Below are 23,226 nucleotides of genomic sequence, written 5' to 3'. Positions count from 1 at the left end.
TTCATTTGTAAAAGTAGCAACATCATCATCATTTTAATCTCCATTTTTCTATGCTTGCTTGGGTTAGACCAATGGTTCTCATCCATTTTTTACCCATGGACCTCTTTGATTCCTATTTTATTAAAGTAGACCCTCAAAGTCATTCAGTCTATAAAGTCCTATAATATCTTTATAATTAAATATCATTAGGTACTGTATGAAAATTGTTAAAATATTCTATGTATTATAGAGGTGGAACCAATTTATTACACATAAAGTTTAATAAAATCTTATATGGATTCCCAAAGATCATATGGACCTTAGCTGAGATTTTGACATAATTTGTTGAGCCAGATTTTCTATGGCCCAATACCCTTCCATTCACCAACCCTGAATAATCCTAATACCCAGACATGTTTTTCAAAGAAGACAGTGATGCTAGTTTACAACCATCACATGATATTGTGACAAAGGTACACCCAAATACCCACTCATCCACCCACACACATGTATATACATGACAGGCTTCTTCCATTTTCCATCAACTAACTCCACATTGGTCAGCATAGTAGAAAGCACTTGCCAAAGGTGCTGCACAGTGAACTAAACTCAAAGCCACAAGGGCGGGAAGTAAGCTTCCTAACCACACTGCCATGCCTATGCATATTTTCAAAATAATATCTTCAGCAATATTTTGAACACTAAGTGAGATGCAAAATTTACTGACAGTTTCTTTTGTTCATTTTTTCAAATACTTATGAGCTTACAATTAAGAATTTGACGAATAAACTTCAATGCTGACAATTCCATTATATTTACAAACAAAGGTATTCAGAAAACATTACAGAAAATCAAAGTGTTTTCACAAAACTTTTCTTGAAAATATAACATACTCCAAGGAAAATGGTGCTTTATAAAGTGCATTGTTCAGAGATTTCTGTGCACATTTTCAATTCTGACAATAAGCTATGGCTGTAAACATTTCAAATACATTTTGCAAGGTCACAGATATATGTATATACAATCATTTATTGCATTAATCAGTATATTGATAGGGAAGGTGACACATTGCATTATTGAGACATTTGAATTTTACTGTACATAGTAAGAGAAATCAGTTTATGATATTATCCACATTCCATAACCTATATATTAAATTTTACAACAAAAAAAAATTCAATAATACTGTTTACAGATAATGAAAAATAATATTAAAAAAAAGAAAGCAATAACTTTAGATATAATTATATTTATAAACAGCATTTTGTGAATGTTTATTTTGAATTGTTCAAATATTCATACACAATTATTGCAGAGATATAAGGTCAAATTTTACATCATTTCAATAATATTCAACCTTAATGAATAGGCTAAGCATCCACTCTCACTACAAGTGCACACACACTATTATATGCACCCATCTACATATTTCAAATTTAATAAAAGTGCAATGCTTGTATGCTAAGACTATGAAATAGTTAAAAATATGGATTAAATTTCTAATACATGTATTGTTTTCTCTCATTACATTAAAACCCTATGTGCAAATACCCGGTTCATTTCCTGGTTCAATGGTTCAAAATGTAAAAACAAATCTGACATTACACACTCATGTATGATTTTGCTCAAATGGCAGAAAGGCTCTAAGATCATTGAAAATATAAGTCTTAGATGTACAGAAACTTAAATTCTAAAAATATCATCATATAAACATCCATGTTCCATGCTGGCAAGGGTTGGATATTTTAACAGAATCCAATTGGTCCAAGGACTGCATTGTGCTCCAGTGTCTGCTTTTGCATGGTTTCTACAGCTGGATGACCTTTCTAACACCAACAACTGTACTCTAGTGCAAATGCTTTCTCATGGCACTTGTATTAATGAAGTTGCTATGCAACTTGCTAGACTACAATGATTTAGGAGAGGGGAGCATCTTTATGCTAGGAGATTAGGGGCTGCTGGTATCAAGATGGTATCCAATCACAAACAATTTAACCTTGATTTTTAGTGAACGTTTTACAGCTTTCTTTTCTTCTTCCAAAAATTACTGAGAAACAGAAATGCAACAATATGTCCTCATCTCATTATCCTCATTTAATATTCACTTTCCCATGCTTGTATGGACCAGGTAGAATTTGTTGAAGCTGATTTTCGACAGCTGGATGTTTTCTGCTGCCAATTCTCACCTGATTCCAAGCAAGGGAATATTTCCTCCATGGAAGACTGGAAATGAACATCATTTCTATGGTGGTAATGCTCATTTACAATCACCATAACATCTCGAGACAAGGGCACTTACAAATACATATAAATATATGATGCACTTTTAATTTCTGTCTACCAAATCCACTCACACAAGCTTTGATCAGCCAAGGACTATAGTAGAAGACAACTGCCCAGGGTGATGTTCAGTAGGACTGAACCCAAAACCACATAGTTGTGAAGCAAGCTTTTTAATGACACAGAAAACCACTATGTTCTAGTTAACTAGCTGCCTGTAACTTTGAAATAAGCACATATTGGCAAAACAAGAACATAAGGACAAACCCACTAGAAACTCACTACATATAAATCTAGAAATATTGCCAGAACTAAACCTCGCTTTTACATATTTATAAATTTAGGATTCACCAAATTGCAAGAGATCTCCAAATACAGTTGTATTACACTACTCTACAAAGTTTTTGGTGTTTAGGAAATAGACATCTTTTTGAGCTCTCAGATCTAGTTTTTAAGTCTATAGTCACTATGTATGTGTGTACGTCCGGTACGCAGTGTTCGTTATCTTATTCTAATTTTAAGTTTGTTTTTTTTTCTTCTTTTTCCATACTTTTTAGATTTTGTGGTGAATTAAGCAACAGAAAATGAGCAAGATGTCCTCCTCAAGAAAATGTTGCGTTAATTCTGCAAATGTGTTTTGTTATGTTTGTGGAGAATAGACATTACCTGGAAATTGAAGAAACATCACTAATTTTGTTGAAAGAGCATATATGGCATATTTTGGGTCAAGCAGGGAGACCAAGATAAATATTGGGCACTGTATAGTGTCTGCAAACAATGTACAGAACATTTGAAACAATGGACCAAAGGGACATGAAAAAGTATGAGGTTTGCTACACCAATGGTATGGAGGGAGCCCTATAATCACGTGGATGACTGCTATTTTTGTAACCTAAATTTGAAGAGTATTAAATAGAAAAATTGACAAATGCTTGTCTATCCTAATCTTGCCTGTGTTATTAGACCGGTTCCACACAGTGAAAAGCTTCTTGTTCCTGTCTTTAATGTCTTGCCTCAGATAACTTTACCCTCAACCAAAGAAGATTCATCACTTGAAGATGACACCAGAGATCAAGACTTTTCAGTGGAGTCTTTACCTCATCTATTCTCCCAGGTAGAACTGAATGATCTAGTTCATGACTTGAAACTCCCAAAAAATTCTCCAGAACTGTTGGCATCCTGACTGAAAGTGAAGAATCTTCAAGAGAATGGTGTCTGTATAACCTTTATCGGAGTCGGCATGAAGAGCTTCTTTCTTTCTTCACAAAAGAAGGTTTATTGGGCTTCTTAATAAACTTGGCATTGAGGAATACAAGCCAGAGGAATGACATCTTTACATAGACAATTCTAAGCATAGTCGAAAATGTGTATTATTGCACAACAGAAATGTGTATGGTTCTGTCCCACTTGGCTACTCAACAACTCTGAGGGAAAAATAAGAAATTAAGTTGGTTTTAGAGAAGACACTGTATCAATGGTGAATTTTCTTATGGAACAGCAATCTGGTTATACCAGATACCCATGCTTTCTTTGCATATGGGACAGTAGAGACCGAGTAAACCACTATGTTAAGAAAGACTGGCTACCTCAAATAAATATGGCTCCATGTAGAGCTGCCAATATATTGGAAGAACCTTTAGTTGAGCAAGATAAGATCATTTTCCCCACTTTACACATTAAACTCGGATTGATCAAGCAACTTGTCAGAGCTCTTGACAAAAATGGGGTGTGCTTCGAGAATATCTGCAGTGTATTTCCAGACTTGGTGATTGAAATACTTAAAGCAGGGATCTTTGATGGACCACAGATCCATAAGCTCTTGAAGGACACAAATTTCATGAAAACAATGAGCGAAAATGAAGCATCAGCTTGGCTATTCTTTGCAGAAGTAATGCAAACTTTCCTTGGGAAACACAAGACCTTGTTAATAACTTGATATCAGCTTTTCGTAATATTGGCGCGAACATGAGCATTAAAATGCATTATCTTTTTAGTTATAGTGATCGTTTTCCTGAAAATCTCAGAGATGTTAGTGATGAACAAGACAAACAATTCTATCAGAGCATCAAGGAGATAGAAACTCGGTACCAAGGACATTGGGATGCTGTGATGATGGCAGACTATTGCTGGTGTTTAAAACGAGATACTCCTATTGCTCAACATTTATGGTGCACAAAGAAGTGTAAATATATTCCTTCAATTTTCTGCCAAAAATATTTGCCAATGTGCATTTTCAATTTTGAATTTTTATTTGTACTTTGTTTTGTTTTGTGTTACACTCTCTTTATTGATCCATATTATATGCCTTTTGTATGAATAAAATACTTACTCTATCAGGTCTAGTCAGAAAACTAGACCTGATAGAGAAAAAAACTGTAGTTATTTTTGAATTTAGTAGGCAAAATCACATACAAATTCATTGAAATATTCCAGGCACCAGACAAGAACAATTTTTTCATTGCCCAGTGTTATCAGAGCATTTTGGAATACATACACTACCGCCACTTATGAAAACATTACAGTACAGAACAACTTGAATGTTAAAGCTTTTCAAATTACAATTACTTTTGGAAATTTAGACACAAAACATGTTTCCAAAAAATAATAAAACCCATTGGTGAATAAAGTGTTGATGAAGCACAGTGTAGCTTCAATCGTGGGTGAGTGGATAAGTTTGCTTCCTAACCACATGGTCTTGTGTTCCATCCCACTGTATGGCACTTCAGGCAGATGCCTTCTAACATAACCTCAGACTGACAAATGAATGCCTTGTGAATGAAATTTGGTGAACAGAAACTACATATGCATACAGCCCACTGTAATCATATGCATACATAACTCATGCATGTGTGTTTCCACCAGATAGTAATTGTGTAACCAAAAATGATAATGTTTACATCCCATAAACAATATGTGTCAACTCATGGTTTCATCATATGAAACAAAAATAACAAGTGTTGGCACAGAATACTGTCTCAAGAACTATTTCAACCTATGCAAGCATGGAAAGAATGGATGTAAAAACAATGATGATAACAACTACAATAGCTTATATAAGACAAAGTGGCATATACAGCAGTATCAAATAACAACATCATCATCATTCTAATGTCCATGTTTGCATGTGTCATACAGTGTACCCACCAAAACAAAACTGGCTACAATAAAATGTATGATGCAGAGGCAAATTCCCACAACAGACATACAGGAGAGAAAAATGAATAGGAACTTGGAAAGCAAGATATCGTGTGACCTTACTTTAATTATTTATAACATTGTTTTCAAATACTTTTATCAATGCTAACAGTTTATATGAGAGTACATTTTGCCCTGGAAAAGAATTCCGTTAGAAATTCGGAACTATAAAAAGTTGGCACCAAGAGGAAAGTGTTATAATGCAAAATGGTTCTATAGTAGTTGACACAATGAAAGAGATGTCAACTTTTTATCCATCAGCTGTTCATCAGACCCCACCACACATAATTTCTGGAAAACCAGCCACAGTTATCAGTAAATACAAATTGTCCAACTTCTTTACTTCTATACAGCCAATATATGGGTAGTCTTCTATTTTGATTCAATCAAAAGAGATCATACTACAAACTAGTTTTAAAAATGTATTAATATTAACATTGTATCTAATTCTTTTCTAATGTAACATTTATTTTTACTTACAATGTCTGGTAACTGTGATATGAAAATAAGATATATGCAGTTTCTTTGTTTTTAAGGTTGTGTGTGGAAGAGGGTTGTAAATGAAGCTTTTGTAAATGTTTTCTCAAGGTGAGAGAAAACCACGGAGGAAAAGAAAGTTTCCATTAATTGTAGTGAATTTATTATTTTTTTTTAGAGTGTGTAGGATGTAAAGAATCTGTGTGGAGTGCAATAAGTAAATGACTGGCATCTGTAAGATATGCCATTCAAACATTTTATATCTCCTGCAACTGTTGCAAAGAACCTCACTACAAATACCCAACACTGAAATGCTAATTTAGAAGGTATATTTCACTTTTTTGATATCTTACTTTAACAACTATATTAAATTTAGTTTACATGAAAATGAAATTTCAACAGATTTAAATGTATTTTGTTAAAAATGAATATCCACTATTTTTCATAACTTTATTTTCAAATATTCATAATTATCTCTTAATAATTTCTCTTCCAACTTTTTATTCAGTGACTGTCATGGCATTTTCTCAGTCAGAAATTACTACAAATATATAAAAGGAAGAAACTGCCAATCCCTACAAAATTCAGCATGTATCCAAGACAGCACTGCCATCACCATATGCATATTTTGGACTACATCCAATTAAAGCCATGCTTTTAACAAATCAGAACTCAACAACTTTCTTTAATCCTTTTTTATATTACAGAATCGCATTATGTTTCCATATCTACTATCATTACTACAATGGTCTCCTCTGAATTTGAAGACTAAATCACTCTGACTTAAATCCATTTATCACACCTGACTGTGTTTTCTCCAGCACGTCATCAGTATGTCACATTTTTCATCATATGCTAAAATATTTTATCAATTGTTTCCTTTCCAGAATTTTACCTCACTCAATCCTTCCTAAACTTAAGTGTTCCTTTCAAAAATATACAGGGTCATTCCATAAATAATGTGGTTTTCTTATATTTCTTTCGTTTTTCAAAATTAAGATAAACAAAGTTCTTTTTTAATCTAAAATATACTCTCCTTCATTTTCTACAATGCTCTTCCATATATCAGGTAGACTTGCAAGGCCTCTCTTCCAAAATTCACTTGTCCTTGACAAAAGATACTCCTCTAGTACTGTTCTGACTCACCTACAGAATTCATAATTTTTCCATCCAAAGGATTTTGAAGACTGCAGAATAAATGATAATCAGATGTGGCAATGCCCGGCAAGTAGAGTGGGTGGGGCATTGTTTCCCATTCAAATTGCTCCAGCCTTTGGAATGTCATCCTTGCTGTATATGGCTGAGCATTATCCTGATGGAAGAACACCTTTCATTTAGAAACCAAAGATGGTAATTTTTCTTCTAGCACTGACTTAGGCTACTCAAGGTACTTGCAGTAGATCTTTGTTATCATTTAGTTCAAAGTGGACTAAACCTTTCACATCCAGCAAACAGATATCAACACCACCTTATGTGGGTGAAGACCTTCTTCAGCCTGGGGTACCGGTGTTTCTTCTTTCCTTACCCACTGTCTTTGGCATTTGACATTTTTATAGAGAACCTATTTCTCATCACCAGTCACTATTCAGTCCAAAAAGGTTTGTTTGAGATGTGATGGCAAAGAAGAGCACACATTCACTCTCTGCATGCAATTAGACTCAGAAAGTTTGTGAGGAACCCATTGACCCAATTTGCTAACTTTTCTGATGGCACGTAGGTGTCAATGAATGGCTGAATGACAAAATTCAAGCTTCTCTGCTAGTTCCTCAACAGTTATGATAGGATTTTGTTCCACCGGGGTTTGCAGGATGTCCTCATTGAACTCTACAGATTTTCCAGGACAAGTCTCGTCTTCTAGGCTGTAGTTTCAGGCTCGGAATTTCTGGAACCACCATTGACACTGGCTTACACTTATTGTCCAATCCCTATATACTGCATTAATATTCCTTGCACTTTCCATTGCATTGTTGCCTTTATTGAACTCATAAAACAAAATATGTCGAATGTACTCCTTTGTCACTTCCATTAGAGCTTTGAAAAAATAACTTAAAATCGAACTGCACTCTTCAAAAGTTGCACTAAGAATAAGGACAAGATAAAATTACTACGTGCTTTTATAGCAAGTTGATGCAGGTAGTTTATCCTATCCCCCTCTGACTTTTAGTTCGTGAAATTGAAAAAAAACACAAGCTAAACATTGACCCCCTAAACCCTTGCTTATCTGAAGAAGTCTAGAAAGGTTACTAGAAAACTGTCACAACTTCCTCTTAACTATGTATTAAAAACATCCTTTTCTATTTTACTATTCAAAGATTAAAGCAAGTAACAGAGTAAGAAATCTAAAAAGTACTCTTTGACCTGTACTGGATAGAAGAATTGGCTTGCAGCCTGCATTTCAAGCATTTTTACAACTTACTTTGAGAGTGTTCATTAAATATCAGTTAGCTTCAGATAAATAATATATTACAACTACATTTGAAACACAGCTTCTTTGTGTCTTTAATTATAAGGCAAAGAAAAAGAATAGGGGGGGGGTGGGAATTCAGTACAATCAATAGAAATTAACTCAAAGAGTTAATAACTGAGCAAAATTGATGGAATCATTAAACTTAAAATAACTAAACCATAGATAACTATAGCAAGGTAGTCAATTTTAAATTAACAATTTACACTTGTACTAAATTTGACTAGATTTCTGTTTCTTTTCCTTCTTTCTGTAATACAAAACAGTAATTTATTTTTAGGAGGTTGAAATAAGGTAATAATCAGGCCAAATGATTGTTACCGTTCATATAAATGATACATAAGATTATTTTGTTTCCTTTCTTTCTTTCTTCTGAGTATTAATATAAACATTTTTTTTTCAGCATTATCATTAATGTATCTTCCTTGATATTTTAAGTTCAGCTATGAAACGAGCAAATGGATATGCATAAAGTTTATTGGCATGTTGTGTATATATGTCCTGGAAATTTATTTTGAAAACTCATATGAGGTGCAGAATTTGATGAAGGAGCTATAAATCACACATAAAATTTCTATACAGTCTAGAATTATAATATTAAGTTCTGGGCACAGGTATAACTACGTGGTTAAGAATTTTGCTTCCCAATCAAATGGTTGAGTTCAGTCCCTCGGCATGGTACTTTGGCAAGTGTTTTTTATACTATAGCCTCAGGCCAAACAAAACCTTCTGAATGAATTTGGTAGAAGAAACTGAAAGAAGTTCATCATATATCATCATCTTAACATCCATTGTCCATGCTGACATGCACACACACACATCCATGTGTATGAGTTATGGTTGTGCCTCCTCGTCTTGATATCGCATGATATTTGTAAATGAGTGTCACAGTCAAACAAGCAATTTTATTCATTTCCAATATTCTGCAACAACATGCTTGGAAACAGGTGAGGGTTGGTGATAGGAAAGGCATTCAGTCTTAGAAAATCTGCCTCCATACATGGATAAGTGGACATTAAAAATGAGGATGATGATGAGCTCCAGTTTTTCTGTTTCTCAGTTACTGTCTCAACATCTCTCTTTCATCCTCTTGTCAAAATACAAACTAAATGCTACATCTATTCATTTTCTCATACATAAACTAATTTCAACAAATGCTACTGGGGAAAAAGGAACCTACTTGAAACCATTATTATACCCAACATAAAGGATATATCAACAATATTCTACTATAAGCTTCAAAAAGGAGGTCAAAGTAATCAGGTGTAATTCTTTCAACTAGCATCCAAATCTTATTTCTATATGGTATTTCATTTCACCTTACAGATACAAACATTACAATTAGTCAACATTGAAAATAATAGTTTCTCTTAGATTGCACAATTAAATGAAAACAATTTTAATCTAAGACAGATGATTAGTTGTGATTTAATGATATTATTAACTAGTATGTGACAGCCAAGTAGTTAGATTGTTAGGTTCACAATCAAATGATTGTGGGTTCAATTCTGCATCTTTGAGCAAGACACTTCGCTTCAAGCTGCTCTTAGTCTATTCAAGTGCAAAACAGTACCACCCCAGAGCTGACACAGCCCCTTCTCTTGTTGGCTGGGGACTTTATATGTACTTAAAACAATTAACGAAAGACTGTATGGGCTACCAAATCATATTTGCTCTGGATAAACAGATACTCTAATAACTATATAAACTTAAAATAGAGCTAACTCAGCAATTAAATGTTAAATAAATCATTATATGTTTACATTTTTAAAAAATCACTTACTTTTCTGATGAATAATCCAGTATTCTAAGAAGTACATTTTATTGACTTTATTAAAAAATTTTAACTTTCCCAGGGAAGAGTAGGTTTATAAAAGAAATTCTACAAATCCTCCATCAAAACCTAGCTGGGTTACTGTAACTTAAGTTTGCTCTAGATCTGACCTCAACAGCCACAAATCCAAAAGATTCAAGCTAAGTTGACTTCATTCGATGAGGTGAAGGGAAATCCCCCTTGATGACGTGGTGACATTAAGTAGAGGTTTTTTAATGTATTTGTGTAAAATACACGCTTTTTCAAGAATGGTACCTATTTTTTCTCCCACCTCAAATATGTGGCATTATTCTGGCCAACATAACCTCAAGTAATTCATATTGATAGCCAAGTTAAATGATTTATAATAAAAAATTTTAAATCATAATAATGTTACATTTTTGTACAATAATGATGGCACTTTCACAGTTTAATACTCAAATATAAGGGAAAAAAAAAAACTACTTGCAAGCAATCTACTAATACTGGATTTGGCTTAAAAGTCACTGAATACACTAACCAGACACACAGACAGACAATAGTGCGCATGCATGCACACACACATCCAAACCACCCAAATGACTGTGTATGTTAGTAGGCAGCAGTCAAAAAATCAGTACTATAAACAAACAAATGTTGAGGATGTCACAGTCAAAATAAATACCACTTATGGAGAATTTGATTTTGAGATGATACATTATATCATTCATATCTGATTAAAGCTTTCACCAGTAAACACAGATTCATCAGCAAGAGTGTTGGAAATAAAATTCATTGCATTTCTGAGACAAAAAGGTAACTAGAACCAAAACTATGAGCACTAACAACAAAAGATGAAATCAGAAGATTGGTTTTTAAGTTTTATGCTATTACAAAATAAAATATGCTAAACTGTTTCTCCTTGTGTGAAACTGCAGAAAGATCTCTTTCTCTACTTGGACATATAAATCATGCATGAAGAGACTTGTCACCTGTATGGCAATTAGAACAAAAGCTAATAGATAGCTTAAAGCCATTGATAGCTTGCTTACAGCTATCCTTGGATACAAGTAAATATAATATTACAAAAAAAAGGTCCACACTTCAGCTTTGTGGTGAATGCAATTCATGAACAGAAATGGACCAGTATTATGTCAGCAAATATTACGTAGCACTGACTGACTCCTGAAACCATTATGTGAGTGGTGATATAAATACATTTTTAATAGTGTTCACTAATATCAATCCATAAATGTTTGCTTCACTCCAACATAGTCTCATGAATTTAATGAAAGCATTTAAATGGAAGAAGTCAGTAATGAAAGTGTTTACATTCAGCATTATGTCCCTTATATCCTTTCTTACTGAAGTCAACAGCAAAACTTCTGCGTTTATCAATTATGTTAAATGGTCACTTTCAAATTTATGGGTTTTATTTTTGCATCCAGGAAATTTTTCAGTGTGTTTTGGATAGTAAGACAATAAATCTTACTAAGCAGTTCTTTTTCAGGAAGTCAGTATGCAGTAAAACCCAAAATTAGTGATGTACATTATACATGAGTACATATTACACACAAATTAATAAGGTGAGCTAGGAATGGTCAATCTAGTTACATGTCTTCAGACAGCATTCAGCTCCTTCTGAGGAAGAGGAAGATTTAACCCTTTAACATTCAGACTACTCTATCAAATGTATTGCTTATTTGTTCGCATTGTTTTGAATTAATCATGCATTATCTCATAGTGTCAAGATTTTAATGCTGTGATTGTTTATTTTTATAACATAGTATGGTAGGAGTGAAAAGTCCGATCTGGCTGGTCTGAGCATAAAATAACGTTATTCAAATACCCTATCTTTTGCAACTTCCTAAAAACCAGATTGGTGCCTGTAGCAGCATCCAAAGTTACATTCTGAAAATGTAACATAGAATCCAGTGAACTGATAGTTGTAAACTTTCTCTAAGACCAGATCATTTTAAGTTTCTTGAAAACCTTGAATTTAATGCTATTAACAGTCTAACATCTTCAGCTGTGAGAAATATAATCAAGTTGGTACTGTCCAGCTTCATTAAAACACTCTGAAGGATGGATAACATTCACAAAATAACAAAGTCAACTTAAAGGACACATCAGATGACATAGTTCAACATATTCATGAAGCAAACAAGATGGTGACATCTGAGACTAAACAACAACAATGAAGTATGTTTAGAATAGTGTTACAATCTCAGATCCGTCCCAATCAATTTGATAGGGAATCTGTAAAAGAGATAAGCTTCACATTAAAGACAAGTTATAAGAATGGTAAACAATAAAAAAAAAAATATTGCGTAGCAATAGAAAAAGCAGCATATATAAATAAAAAGAATGAAAATGAAATAGACAAGCAATTGCGATATAGATACATATTTTTAACACAATGAATACTATGCCTACCTCCTAACAACCTCTCAGAAAGAAACTATACTCCAACTGACACAGGAATCTCTCCACCACTGAAAACATCCCTTCTGGATTCAGTGGAAAACGCTCAACCACATGAGAAGAACAGGACAATCAAAAGTTGCTTTTGTCAGATATGGCTACAAGACCAGCCCAATCAACTGAATGTGAAGACGCAGACCATAATATGGAGCACTACCTTTTCTGCCCACACTAACCAACTCCTGCAGCTCTAAAGACCTTGCAGAGATCAATAAAAATGCAAAGAACCGTATAAAGAAATGGGGAAAATGTCATATAACCACAACACTTCAAAGAATCAATAGCATAACAGAATAAGAATATAGATTCAGATATTAGATGTAAGTGAATAAATGTAAGGTAACTTCTGAGAAATGATAACATGAGTAAAGGTAGGCGTACAAAACCTGCAATATATTCTAGATTAACCAGCAGAACTAGCTGAAAGAGAGTTTTTCTGCAGGCATATTAACAGTAACATAGCCAAAGAAAGGCAAGAAAAAGAACAATGATCGTGTGATGATAATGGTACTGATAGTTATGTCAAACAAATTATGTCAAACAGCATACCTCCTAGGTCAATACTTTTGTTTGTTTGTTTCTTCTTACTTTGTTCTGAGCATATTTTAACTTACATTTGTAGTTGTTCTCCACATTGTTTAATCCAAACTATATTCCAACCATCTCACATATTCTTATTTCTTACCATTTACCCATGCAGATCAAATTTCAAGTGCCCCCACTGCACAACTATGAAAATGAACAGACACCACTATCTTGCAATATTTGGTCTAGATAGTGGACAATAGGAAGGATAAGAATGGACATCATATTACTTAAAAATAGACCAAAATATTTATAATCTGTTATCTGTAATTTTAGTCATGGCCAATGCCAGTGTTGTGTAACTGACACCTGTTCCGGTGACAAATAAAAGGCACCGTTTGAATGTCAAGCCACAGAGGCAGTGACAAGTGACCAAGACCTTTGGTGATATACCATGCTTGAGAGGACCTGTCAAGCCAAGTGAGATTGTAGTCGTGGCTGTGCTGTGTTACGTAACTGGCACCCGTAGCACGTAAAATGCACCCACTAAATTCTTGGAGTGATTGGAACTGGGAAGGGCATTCAGTCAAAGAAACCATGCCAAATCAGACTGGAACCTGTACAGCTCCTCAGCATACCAGTTTTCTGTCAAATCATCCAACCCATACCAGAATGGAAAGCAGACATATGATAATGATGGTGATGATGATGATATCCATATAATGTATCTGGATCACTGAACAAATGAAATTAAGGAAAAAGCTTTAAGCATTTACCTGCTTGACCAAGCTGTTTGTAAAACCTATATTCCAAATGTAATTGTGGAGCTCTGGATTTCATTGGTTCCTAAAAAGAAAAAAAAGAAAGTTTTAAAGCAACAGATCTTTATAATTTACCAAAATTACAAAAGGCTAAAATAGTGTATTAGATGTAGGCAGGGAACAAGACTTGAAGTTAGCTGGAAGTAAAAAATGCATTAATATCCTACACACTGAGGAAATAGCACCACGTAAGGTGGAGGACAACTGGGGACAACCTGTTGAGGGCTGACAAGATCTGTGGCTGGTAACGTGGTGGTGGAACAACATAGTTGACAGGGCCATTAGGCAAAAGAAACAGGCATGGAAGAATTGGAAGTGCAGTGGTAGCAGGGAATTGTATCAGATCACCAGAGAGAAGCTAGGAGACAGGTTTACTTAGCCAGAAGGGAAGCAGATAAGAAAAGATTTGCCAATGTTCTGCATTGTGAGGACCAGACACTTGAAATGTTCTTCATTGCAAGACAGTGTGTGAGAGAGAATCATGATGTTATAGGAGAGAAATGTGTCTGCATGGATGATGGCTCACTTGCATTCAATGATGCTGCAAAGAGAGAGACTTGGAGATGCCACTATGAAAGGTTGCTAAATGAAGAGAATGAAGAGAAGAAAAATAGTCGGCCAAATGTCAACCCAACAGAGGAACCAGCTATTCAAACTGATAGTACCTTGGTAGATAAAGTAATTAAGAGTATGAAGACAGGGAAAGCCCCCAGCTCATCAGGAATCACTGCAGAGATGCTTAAAATATCTGGCAGTGTAAGCTGTACTCTAGTCACCCATATAGTCAACCAGGTGATACATGAAGGAGTCATACCCAATGACTGGTATAGCAGCACCATAGTCAACTGCTACAAAGGCAAAGGTGACATTAGATAGGAATAATTACAGTGGTATCAAATTGTTGGATCAGGTGAAAGTAATGGAGAGGGTCATAGCCCAACTAATTAGAGAGAGAGAGTTGGTTTAGACGAGATGCAGTTTGAGTTTGTGCCAGAGAAAAGCGCCACTTGTGCTATATTTCTGGTAAGACAGCTGCAGGAGAAATTCCTAGCCAAAGATAAACCTCTGTACTTGGCTTTCGTTGACAGCCTTTGACATGGTCTCCTGTTCCCTTATCTGGTGGTCAATGCAGAAATTAGGGAGAGATAAGTAGTTGGTGAGAGCTGTACAAGCCATGTACAGGGATGCTGTCAGTAAGGTGAGGGTTGGCAACAAGTATAGTGAAGAATTCCAGGTAGAAGTAGGAGTACACCAAGGATCAGTCCTCAGCCCCTCCCCCCCCCCTCTTATTCATCACAGTCCTACAAGTAATAACAGAGGAATTCAAGACAAGCTGTCTCCGAGAGCTCCTCTATGCTGATGACCTTGCTCTAATAGCTGAGTCACTACCAGAACTAGAGAAGAAGTTTCGGGTGTGGAAGCAAGGTCTAGAATCAAAGGGCCTTAGAGTCAATCAAACAAAAACTAGTCTTAGTAAGTAGGAAAGCAGATAAATAACAAATCCCTTCAGGTAGATGGCCCTGCTCAATCTGTAGAAAAGGCATAGGTAGAAACTCAATAAGATATACGCAGTGTAAGCTATGGGCACATAAGAGGTGCAGCAATATCAAAGGAATGTTAACTGGGAAGATAGTTTCCGTGTGCGGCAGATGCACAAGGACAAAAAACAATGAAGATGTTCAGAAAACAGATTCCATCACATGCCAAGGGGAAAAACTACAAGTAGTTGATAGTTTCCATTAACTAGGTGACCAAGTCAGTAGCTGGGGTAGATGCTCTGAGAGTGTAGCTGCTAGAATAAGAATAGCCTGGGCAAATTTCAGAGAGTTCCTACCTCTGATGGTAACAAAAGGCCTCTCACTCAGAGTGAAAGGTACACTGTATGATGCATGGGTGCAAACAGCCATGCTATACAGCAGTGAAACATGGGCTGCAACTTCTGAGGAAGTGTAGGCTTCAAAGAAATGCAGCTAGTATGCTCCACTGGATGAGCAATGTCAGTGTGCATACACGACAGAGTGTAAGCGTCCTGAGACAAAAGTTGGACATAAGAAGCATCAGACGTAGTGTGCAAGAGAAATGACTGTACAAGTATGGTCATGTGTTGTGTATGGATGAGAACAGCTGCGTGAAGAAGTGTCACACACTAACAATGGAGGAAGACATGGGATGAGGTGGTGAAGCACGACCATCGAATGTTGGACCTCATTGAGGCAATGACAAGCAACTGAGACCTTTGGAGATATGCTGTACATGAAAAGACCTGCAAACCAAGCAAGACTGCAGCTGTGGCCGAAGCCAGAGTCGCATAACCAGCCCGTTTAAAAGTACCCTTCAATCGTTGGGCCATATGCTGTGCTTGAGAAGAGCAGTTGGGTCAAGTGAAATCATAGTCGTGGCCAATACCAGTGCCACCTGACTGGCACATAAAAAAAAACCATTCGAGCATGGATGATGCCGGTGCTAGTGGTACGTAAAAAGCACCAATTGAGCATGGTCAATGCCAATGCTACCCGGCTAGCTCCCATGCCAGTGGTACATAAAAAGCACCATTCGAGTGTGGTCGATGCCAGTGCGGTGTGGTCAAGCCTGATGCAGCCTCGTGGCTTGCCAGGCCTCAGGCAAACCATCCAATCCATGCCAGCATGGAAAGCAAACATTAAACGATGATGATGATGATGACACCACAATGTTCTTAATTAGAAACCAATAAGCTCCAAATACAGAATTTTTGTCACCTCAATACAGCAGGATAGCATAAAAGATTGGTAACTGAGATTTTCACTGAAAAAAAAAAAGAGTACATAAATAGTATGATACTAGGTAGCAGTGAGAAATTAGTATTGTATGCAGGCAATGCAGGAAAGCTGAGTAATTGAAAATAAGAATGTTAAAAATTAGGTTTAATATGAATGTGCAAAGTTAATTTGCACGAAAGACAAATTGTAAGTGAGCTGAGAAATATTAAGGCACTATTCAATATATGCATGAATATAACTATATTGTTATAAATTCTAAATAAATGATACCTGTTACTCATGAAAAAGTGGTCAGTTAAATGCTTGTGTGCATCCACCAAATATGTGCATTCATTCATTTATTTTAACATTTTTGTCATCATTTTTTTTTTTTTTTTTTTTTTCTCTTTTAACGTCCGTTCTCCATGCTAGCATGGGTTGGACGGTTCGACCGGGGTTCTGGGAAGCCAGAAGGCTGCACCAGGCTCCAGTCTAATTTGGCAATGTTTCTACAGCTGGATGCCCTTCCTAACGCCAACCACTCCGTGAGTGTAGTGGGTGCTTTTTACGTGCCACCTGCACAGGTGCCAGGCGGGGCTGGCAACGGCCACGGTCAGATTGGTGTATTTTATGTGCCACCGGCACGGAATTTAATATAAATAGCTGGTAGGGACAACGTATTTTGTAATGCGACCATAATATACTACCACGTATATTAAAGGCTTGTAAGTAAATACTGTGACCCACCTGTGTTTAATATGTAAAATTTGTATATCCAATTGTGTAACTGCTATATTTGAAGGCTATTTAAGTAATGTGTTCATGAATGATAAATGTATTGGATGAGGTGCTAAAGAAGGAACAAGGATTCCTGAAATATGCATATACACCCATTACCTATTTTTCTATCTTTAAAGGCACTGTTTACATAGACATATTTGTATAGGAAATGCCATAACCTACAGTGCTGGCTCTAATTTCTATGGGAAATCTATGGAGATAACTTTAAAAAAAAAAACGTAATGAATAACACTGCAAACACATGACTGAATAGCACTACTAACACAGGTAGGACGAAGTATTGGTTTATAAGTTTTCAATATACTTGATAGTATATTATGGTCGCATAACAAAATATGGTGTCCCTACAAGCAATTAGTATGCACGTACCAGTTGCCGGGAATGTGTTTAATATGTAAAATTGGTATATACAATTGTGTTACTGTACAGATAACTTTTTAAATAGTCATTATTTTAAGGTCCAATTCGCCACATTGTTATAGTCTGATGAAGTCACTGTCTTCTTTTGCTGACCACCCCCGTCTGTCTTTCTGTATAGACAGACAGACATCGCTGTGTGTGTGTGTGCATGCAAATGCACACAAAGACAATAGTTGTTGAGGCAACTCATTTTACTGTTTCTTCCTCTGGCTCTCATCTTCGGAACAAACTGCAGCAGTGACAAGAGGAGATATGATAAAAAGGAGACATAGATTTCATGGAGAGAAATTAATAAGAGATAAGGTTTGTGTGTGTGTGTTTGTGTGTGTGTGTGTGAGTGATCGTTATCCTCATTTAATATCTATTTTCTATGCTAGCATGGGTTGGACAATTTGACGGCATCTGGCAAGTCTCTGCATTGAACTCCCATGTCAGCTTTCGCATGGTTTGTGTGGCTGGATGCCCTTCTTAATACCAACCACTTAACAATGTGTATTGGGAGCTTCTTTTGTAACAGTGGTACTAATGTGATCACCAGCAACTTACAAGAGAGGAAAAGAACAAGTAAAAGCCACCTCAACTAAGTGGGAGGGGAGCGATTTGAGGTGTTGAGAGCCTAAAGTATGACAGAGGAACAAGTACAGGTGTCTTGCTACATACAGAGGAGATACATGGTTACCCAACACATTATATAAGGTGAGTGGGAGTAGCTAGGAAGATAAAGATAAAGATGGTAGTGATGATTTTTTTTTTCTAATTTCTCTTTTTTTCAGGAACAGCTTCATGCACTGGTGAGCAGTCAACAGCATGGGAGAGCATAAAGATTAAGGTTGTAGTTGAGAAAAAAGTTAGCTGACTTGAAGGACTGAAAGCTATCTGAATATTGGAAAAGAGTTACCTGTATCATGCTGATTCATGGCAGGTATCAAAATGCTGACATCATGACTACTGCTCATTGCTCTGTGAACACTGTAAAGGTGTAAGATGTAACAAGGACAGCTACAATTGAGACTATGAAGCTATGGTCAACAGGAGGGGACACAGCATGCATTCTAATTATGTCTGCACATCAGGATTCAACCCTGTATCTTTGAACAGGGACTTGACCTCAATGCAGATGGCCAAATGATATTGCTGGAGACTGTGGTCAATCTCTGGTTGGAGAGGGTTGCTGCTGGAAGCCATATGTGTGGCCTCCTAATTTCCTCAATTGTAATCCATGGATTACTACATGTGGGGCGTAGTTGAGAAAAACACCAATCACTCTACCTGCTACACCAAGATGAAGCTGGTGATCAAGATCAAAGAGGTGCTAAGATTTTCCTGGGGACACACTGAGGAACACATGTTACATTCTGGAGCTGTCTTGAGACCATGGTGGAAGCTGAGGGTAGCAACTTTGAGTAAACTATTATTTCCCAGCTAGTTGGTAATTTTTTATTTTTTTAAATACTTTTATTTCTGGATCAGATGTTTTCTTTTTCTTTTATGCAAACTGTCAAATTTAGCCCAAACACTCAGTATATAAAGGACTTCATAAGTAGTAGATGCAAAGGAGTAGTGGGCATATAAATTCTTTCAAATGCTTAGAGAGTACCCTAAAAAAAAAATCTTGTCACATAGGAGACCAAATTAGCATTGGAGGAGACTGTCCAAAAACAACCAGAGTGAGAACAAAATGGAAATAATTAGGAGACAGTCATTATCCCTGCTAACAAAGAAAAAAGTGATTACCTCTCTCATTGAAGGACAGATTGTATGATAATAGAATAAAAAGTGTGATGTTGCATGGTTACAAAAACACAGCAGTGAAGGCAAAGGATGCAAGTGTGCAAAGAAATTATAAGTATGGTCTGTTAGATGTTTAATGTTTGTGCACATTAAGAAGAGTACAAAATGAGAATGAGAGTAAACAGGGTAAAAGAGGAATCAGATGTGTGATAGTATGGAAAAAAATGGATGTAAAAACAAGCAATAAGAAATTGGAGTAGATGTTTCACATGGTTTTCCTAGCCTCAACAATAAAATATTTGAATTATTTTACAATTGCAACAAACTGACTGGTTTTTCAGATAAGCTGTATACAATAAGTGTCTGTCAAATGATGCTCCTCTAGTAAAAACAATAAAGAAATATCAATTACAATAGTTTCTCTTTGAAAGTGATATCATAATACCTCAGTACTAAAAATAAAACTATCATATAACCTTAATGAAATGCACACTTGCAAAAGGTAAACAAAACAGTTTTTTTTTAAATTTTAACGAAAAATTGAGAATATTTTTATATCACTTTTCTTAACATTGGAATTCAGATTTTACACATCAGAAGTTTTGGGGTTTTTTTTTCTTTCTTGTTTTTTTTTTAATGGTTACTTAACACACAATATGGTAAAGCTAGTTCACATTTTAAAATTAGATTAATAGATTAATTTCCTTATTCAATGACAGAATGCAATGCATGAGTCAAGATTCTAATGTTAACTACTTAATCAACTATTTAAGGTGTAACAATAAAGATTTGTTTTGGATTAATGCCAGAGGATCCTTCAGTGCTGATAAAACAAAATAAATAATTGAATGGCTGTTATCAGGAAAGTATAATAGAATGTATAATAAACGTATCATTAAAAAATGCTCCACTTATTTCATAAATCCAGAGCAACCACAAACTTATTTAATTTTACAATAATATTTTTAGTGAAGCCTTTCTAATGAATTAACAAAAAAATACTTATCTTTAAATCCTGAAGATATCTTTTTAATTATCAAAAGAAATTTGGTGAATAGGCATAAAATGTTATTTTACACTATGTAAAGCAAATTGCATAATCCTTTCTCCCCCCTCCCCCCATTATTTATTCTGCATAGTTTTTATTCCAATAACAAAATACTAGATTCATATTTAAAATGTTTGTTGGGTCAAAACTTTAAATTAGGCACTAGTTTTTCTTTAACTTCTGAAAGATAAAACATCAATTGTAATATGATTTGGCAGATTACTAGAAATGAATGAAGTTGTGCACATGATAGTAACACTCATTTACAACTACCATACAAGAAGTGTCATGCATGCATACCTAGACACACACATACTAGGAACCTCTTTCAGTTTTTGTCAACCAAATCCACTCGCAAGGTTTTGGTCAGTTCAGGGCTATAGTAGAAGACACGTGTCCAGGGTGTAATGCAGTGGGACTGAATATGAAACCATATGGTTGGGAAGCAAACTTCTTAACCATACAATCATGCCTGTGCCCCAGTCACAAGTTTTGAAAAGAAGATTCTAAATAATTGTTTTTAATTTAGGCACAAATGCCAGCAATTTTGAGAGGCAGGCTTAGGTGATATCATCAATCGAAAGACAAACTTGACTATAGCAGGATTCAAACACAGAATGTAAAGTGTCAAAAAAAAAAAAAAACATCTTTTCCAACACTAAACACCAAGGTCTGATATTTTAGAGGGGGAAAAATATCATAGTTGACATTCAGGCTTTTTTCCCCCCAAGAGCATGAGAAGCTGAGTAAAATGGTTTCACCTAATGATTGAAACCTCAACAAAATTTTAACCTACTTCTTGCTCTACAAGATTTTTCACATAATGTTAGAGATTCAATATTGGAATAAGAAGGGAAACACTCAAATTGCCCCTTGTGTTTTATTGATAATTATGTTGCCTACTCACAAAAGGCTAAAATCAAGATCAGAACTAGGAGGAACAAAATCAAATACAGCAACACCCTATCCGGCATTATGGTGTTCTAACAAAAATCATCACTAGTAGTTTTGGGGTAAGGTAGTGACTAAGTTACCAGTATATATATATATATATATATATATATATATATATATACACACACACACACATACATACACAGAGAGAGAGAGCGTTCACAAACTATTATTCAGAATTTCACATAATCATTCATCAGACAGCTGTAGATAATACAAACTAGTAAAAGAATTTTATAATTTGTGAATATATATAAGCATTTATGATTCAATGAATAAGTATTTAAATCTGGTTTTAAAAATAATAGTTTTAGTAGGAGGCAATTGAAGATTGTCCGCAATGGATGGATAGACAGATAGACATTGATGGCTAACACTGTTCATGAAGCAGGCTCTTTGATATAACTGCTTTACACAATGTAATAACCTTAATTCACCTGTCTTTGGTTAAGTAAATGACAAACATATTTTACATAAATGATTGGGGGGGAGCTTATAGAAGGGTAAGTAATGTAACAGAATTCCAATCAAATAAAATCTAGAAAAGAAAAATTTGTTTTTTTAAAGTTGGACGCAAAAAAAAAGTCAAAAAGAATTCATGTGAGATTTGTTACAATAATCTAATAAATATGATTATATTTTCTTATTAAAGATCTTACTTTGAAAATATAAAGTAGTTGCTTGTTTTCTTAATACTGTAATTAGCAGTATGTATTGTTGTGTGGTTAAGAAGCTCACTTCCCAACCATGTGATTTTGAGTTCTGTCCCACTGCACAACTCTCCAGTCAAGTGTTTTTTTATTATTGGCCCAGACCAATCAAAGCTTTGAGTAGATAAATGGAAAATGAAAGAAGCCTGTTGTGTGTGTGTGGATATTAAACAATGGTGATGATGATGTAACTCAGTGTCAATTTTTCATTAACATTTGTCACTATAGCGCAAATTTTTATGCTTGCATGAATGAATAACTCTGCAATAGGTTGTTTGCAAAGTCAACAAATGCACAACAGAAAGAGCCAATCTCAATTGTTACGTCAGAAATACAGAATTTTTATTTTCCCATTCCAGTTTCTATCTAAGTATTTATAGCCAACAATTCAACTCTAATCTACACTAACTTCATAAAGATTATTTACCACCTTCAGAAGTTCCCATTTAATTAGCTGAGCACCTTGTCATATTAAAGTAGTCATTAAAAGTAAAACTTTTCCCTCTCTCTCTCTCTCCCCATCATTCCCAACAATCTGACCACCACGACAGTAACTATTCAAAGGTTTTCTAACTTCCCTTACATAGCTGCATTATCCAATATTAACTGAATTCCATCCTCTCAATATTTTAGAGGGTTTACCAATATTCTATCAGTTTAACCTTTTTATACAAAGGCTCTAATATCTACTTCTTTATTACTTCTTTTTCTTTTCACTTTTCCCCACAAATAAGTATTTAGCAAGTATTTAGGATTTCAAGTATAGTTAATGGAAACTACTATAAAAGAATAAAAAAAAGACATAAA

General features: G+C 35.2%; 1 protein-coding gene across 9 annotated transcripts in view; it reads right to left on the bottom strand.

The window, feature by feature from the left end:
• LOC115229044 (casein kinase I) overlaps nt 1–23,226 on the bottom strand; it is a 258,460-nt gene that overhangs the window by 139,379 nt on the left and 95,855 nt on the right. For all 9 annotated transcript variants that reach the window (XM_036500150.1, XM_029799495.2, XM_036500153.1 and 6 more), the window contains one exon: nt 13,973–14,042. In XM_036500150.1, the coding sequence (XP_036356043.1) occupies nt 13,973–14,042 (70 nt within the window). The remainder of the gene's footprint in view (nt 1–13,972; nt 14,043–23,226) is intronic.

The sequence above is a fragment of the Octopus sinensis genome, linkage group LG2, assembly GCF_006345805.1.
Source record: "Octopus sinensis linkage group LG2, ASM634580v1, whole genome shotgun sequence".
In the NCBI taxonomy this organism is placed as follows: Eukaryota; Metazoa; Mollusca; class Cephalopoda; order Octopoda; family Octopodidae; genus Octopus; species Octopus sinensis.
This window is presented reverse-complemented; position numbering and strand designations above follow the sequence as displayed.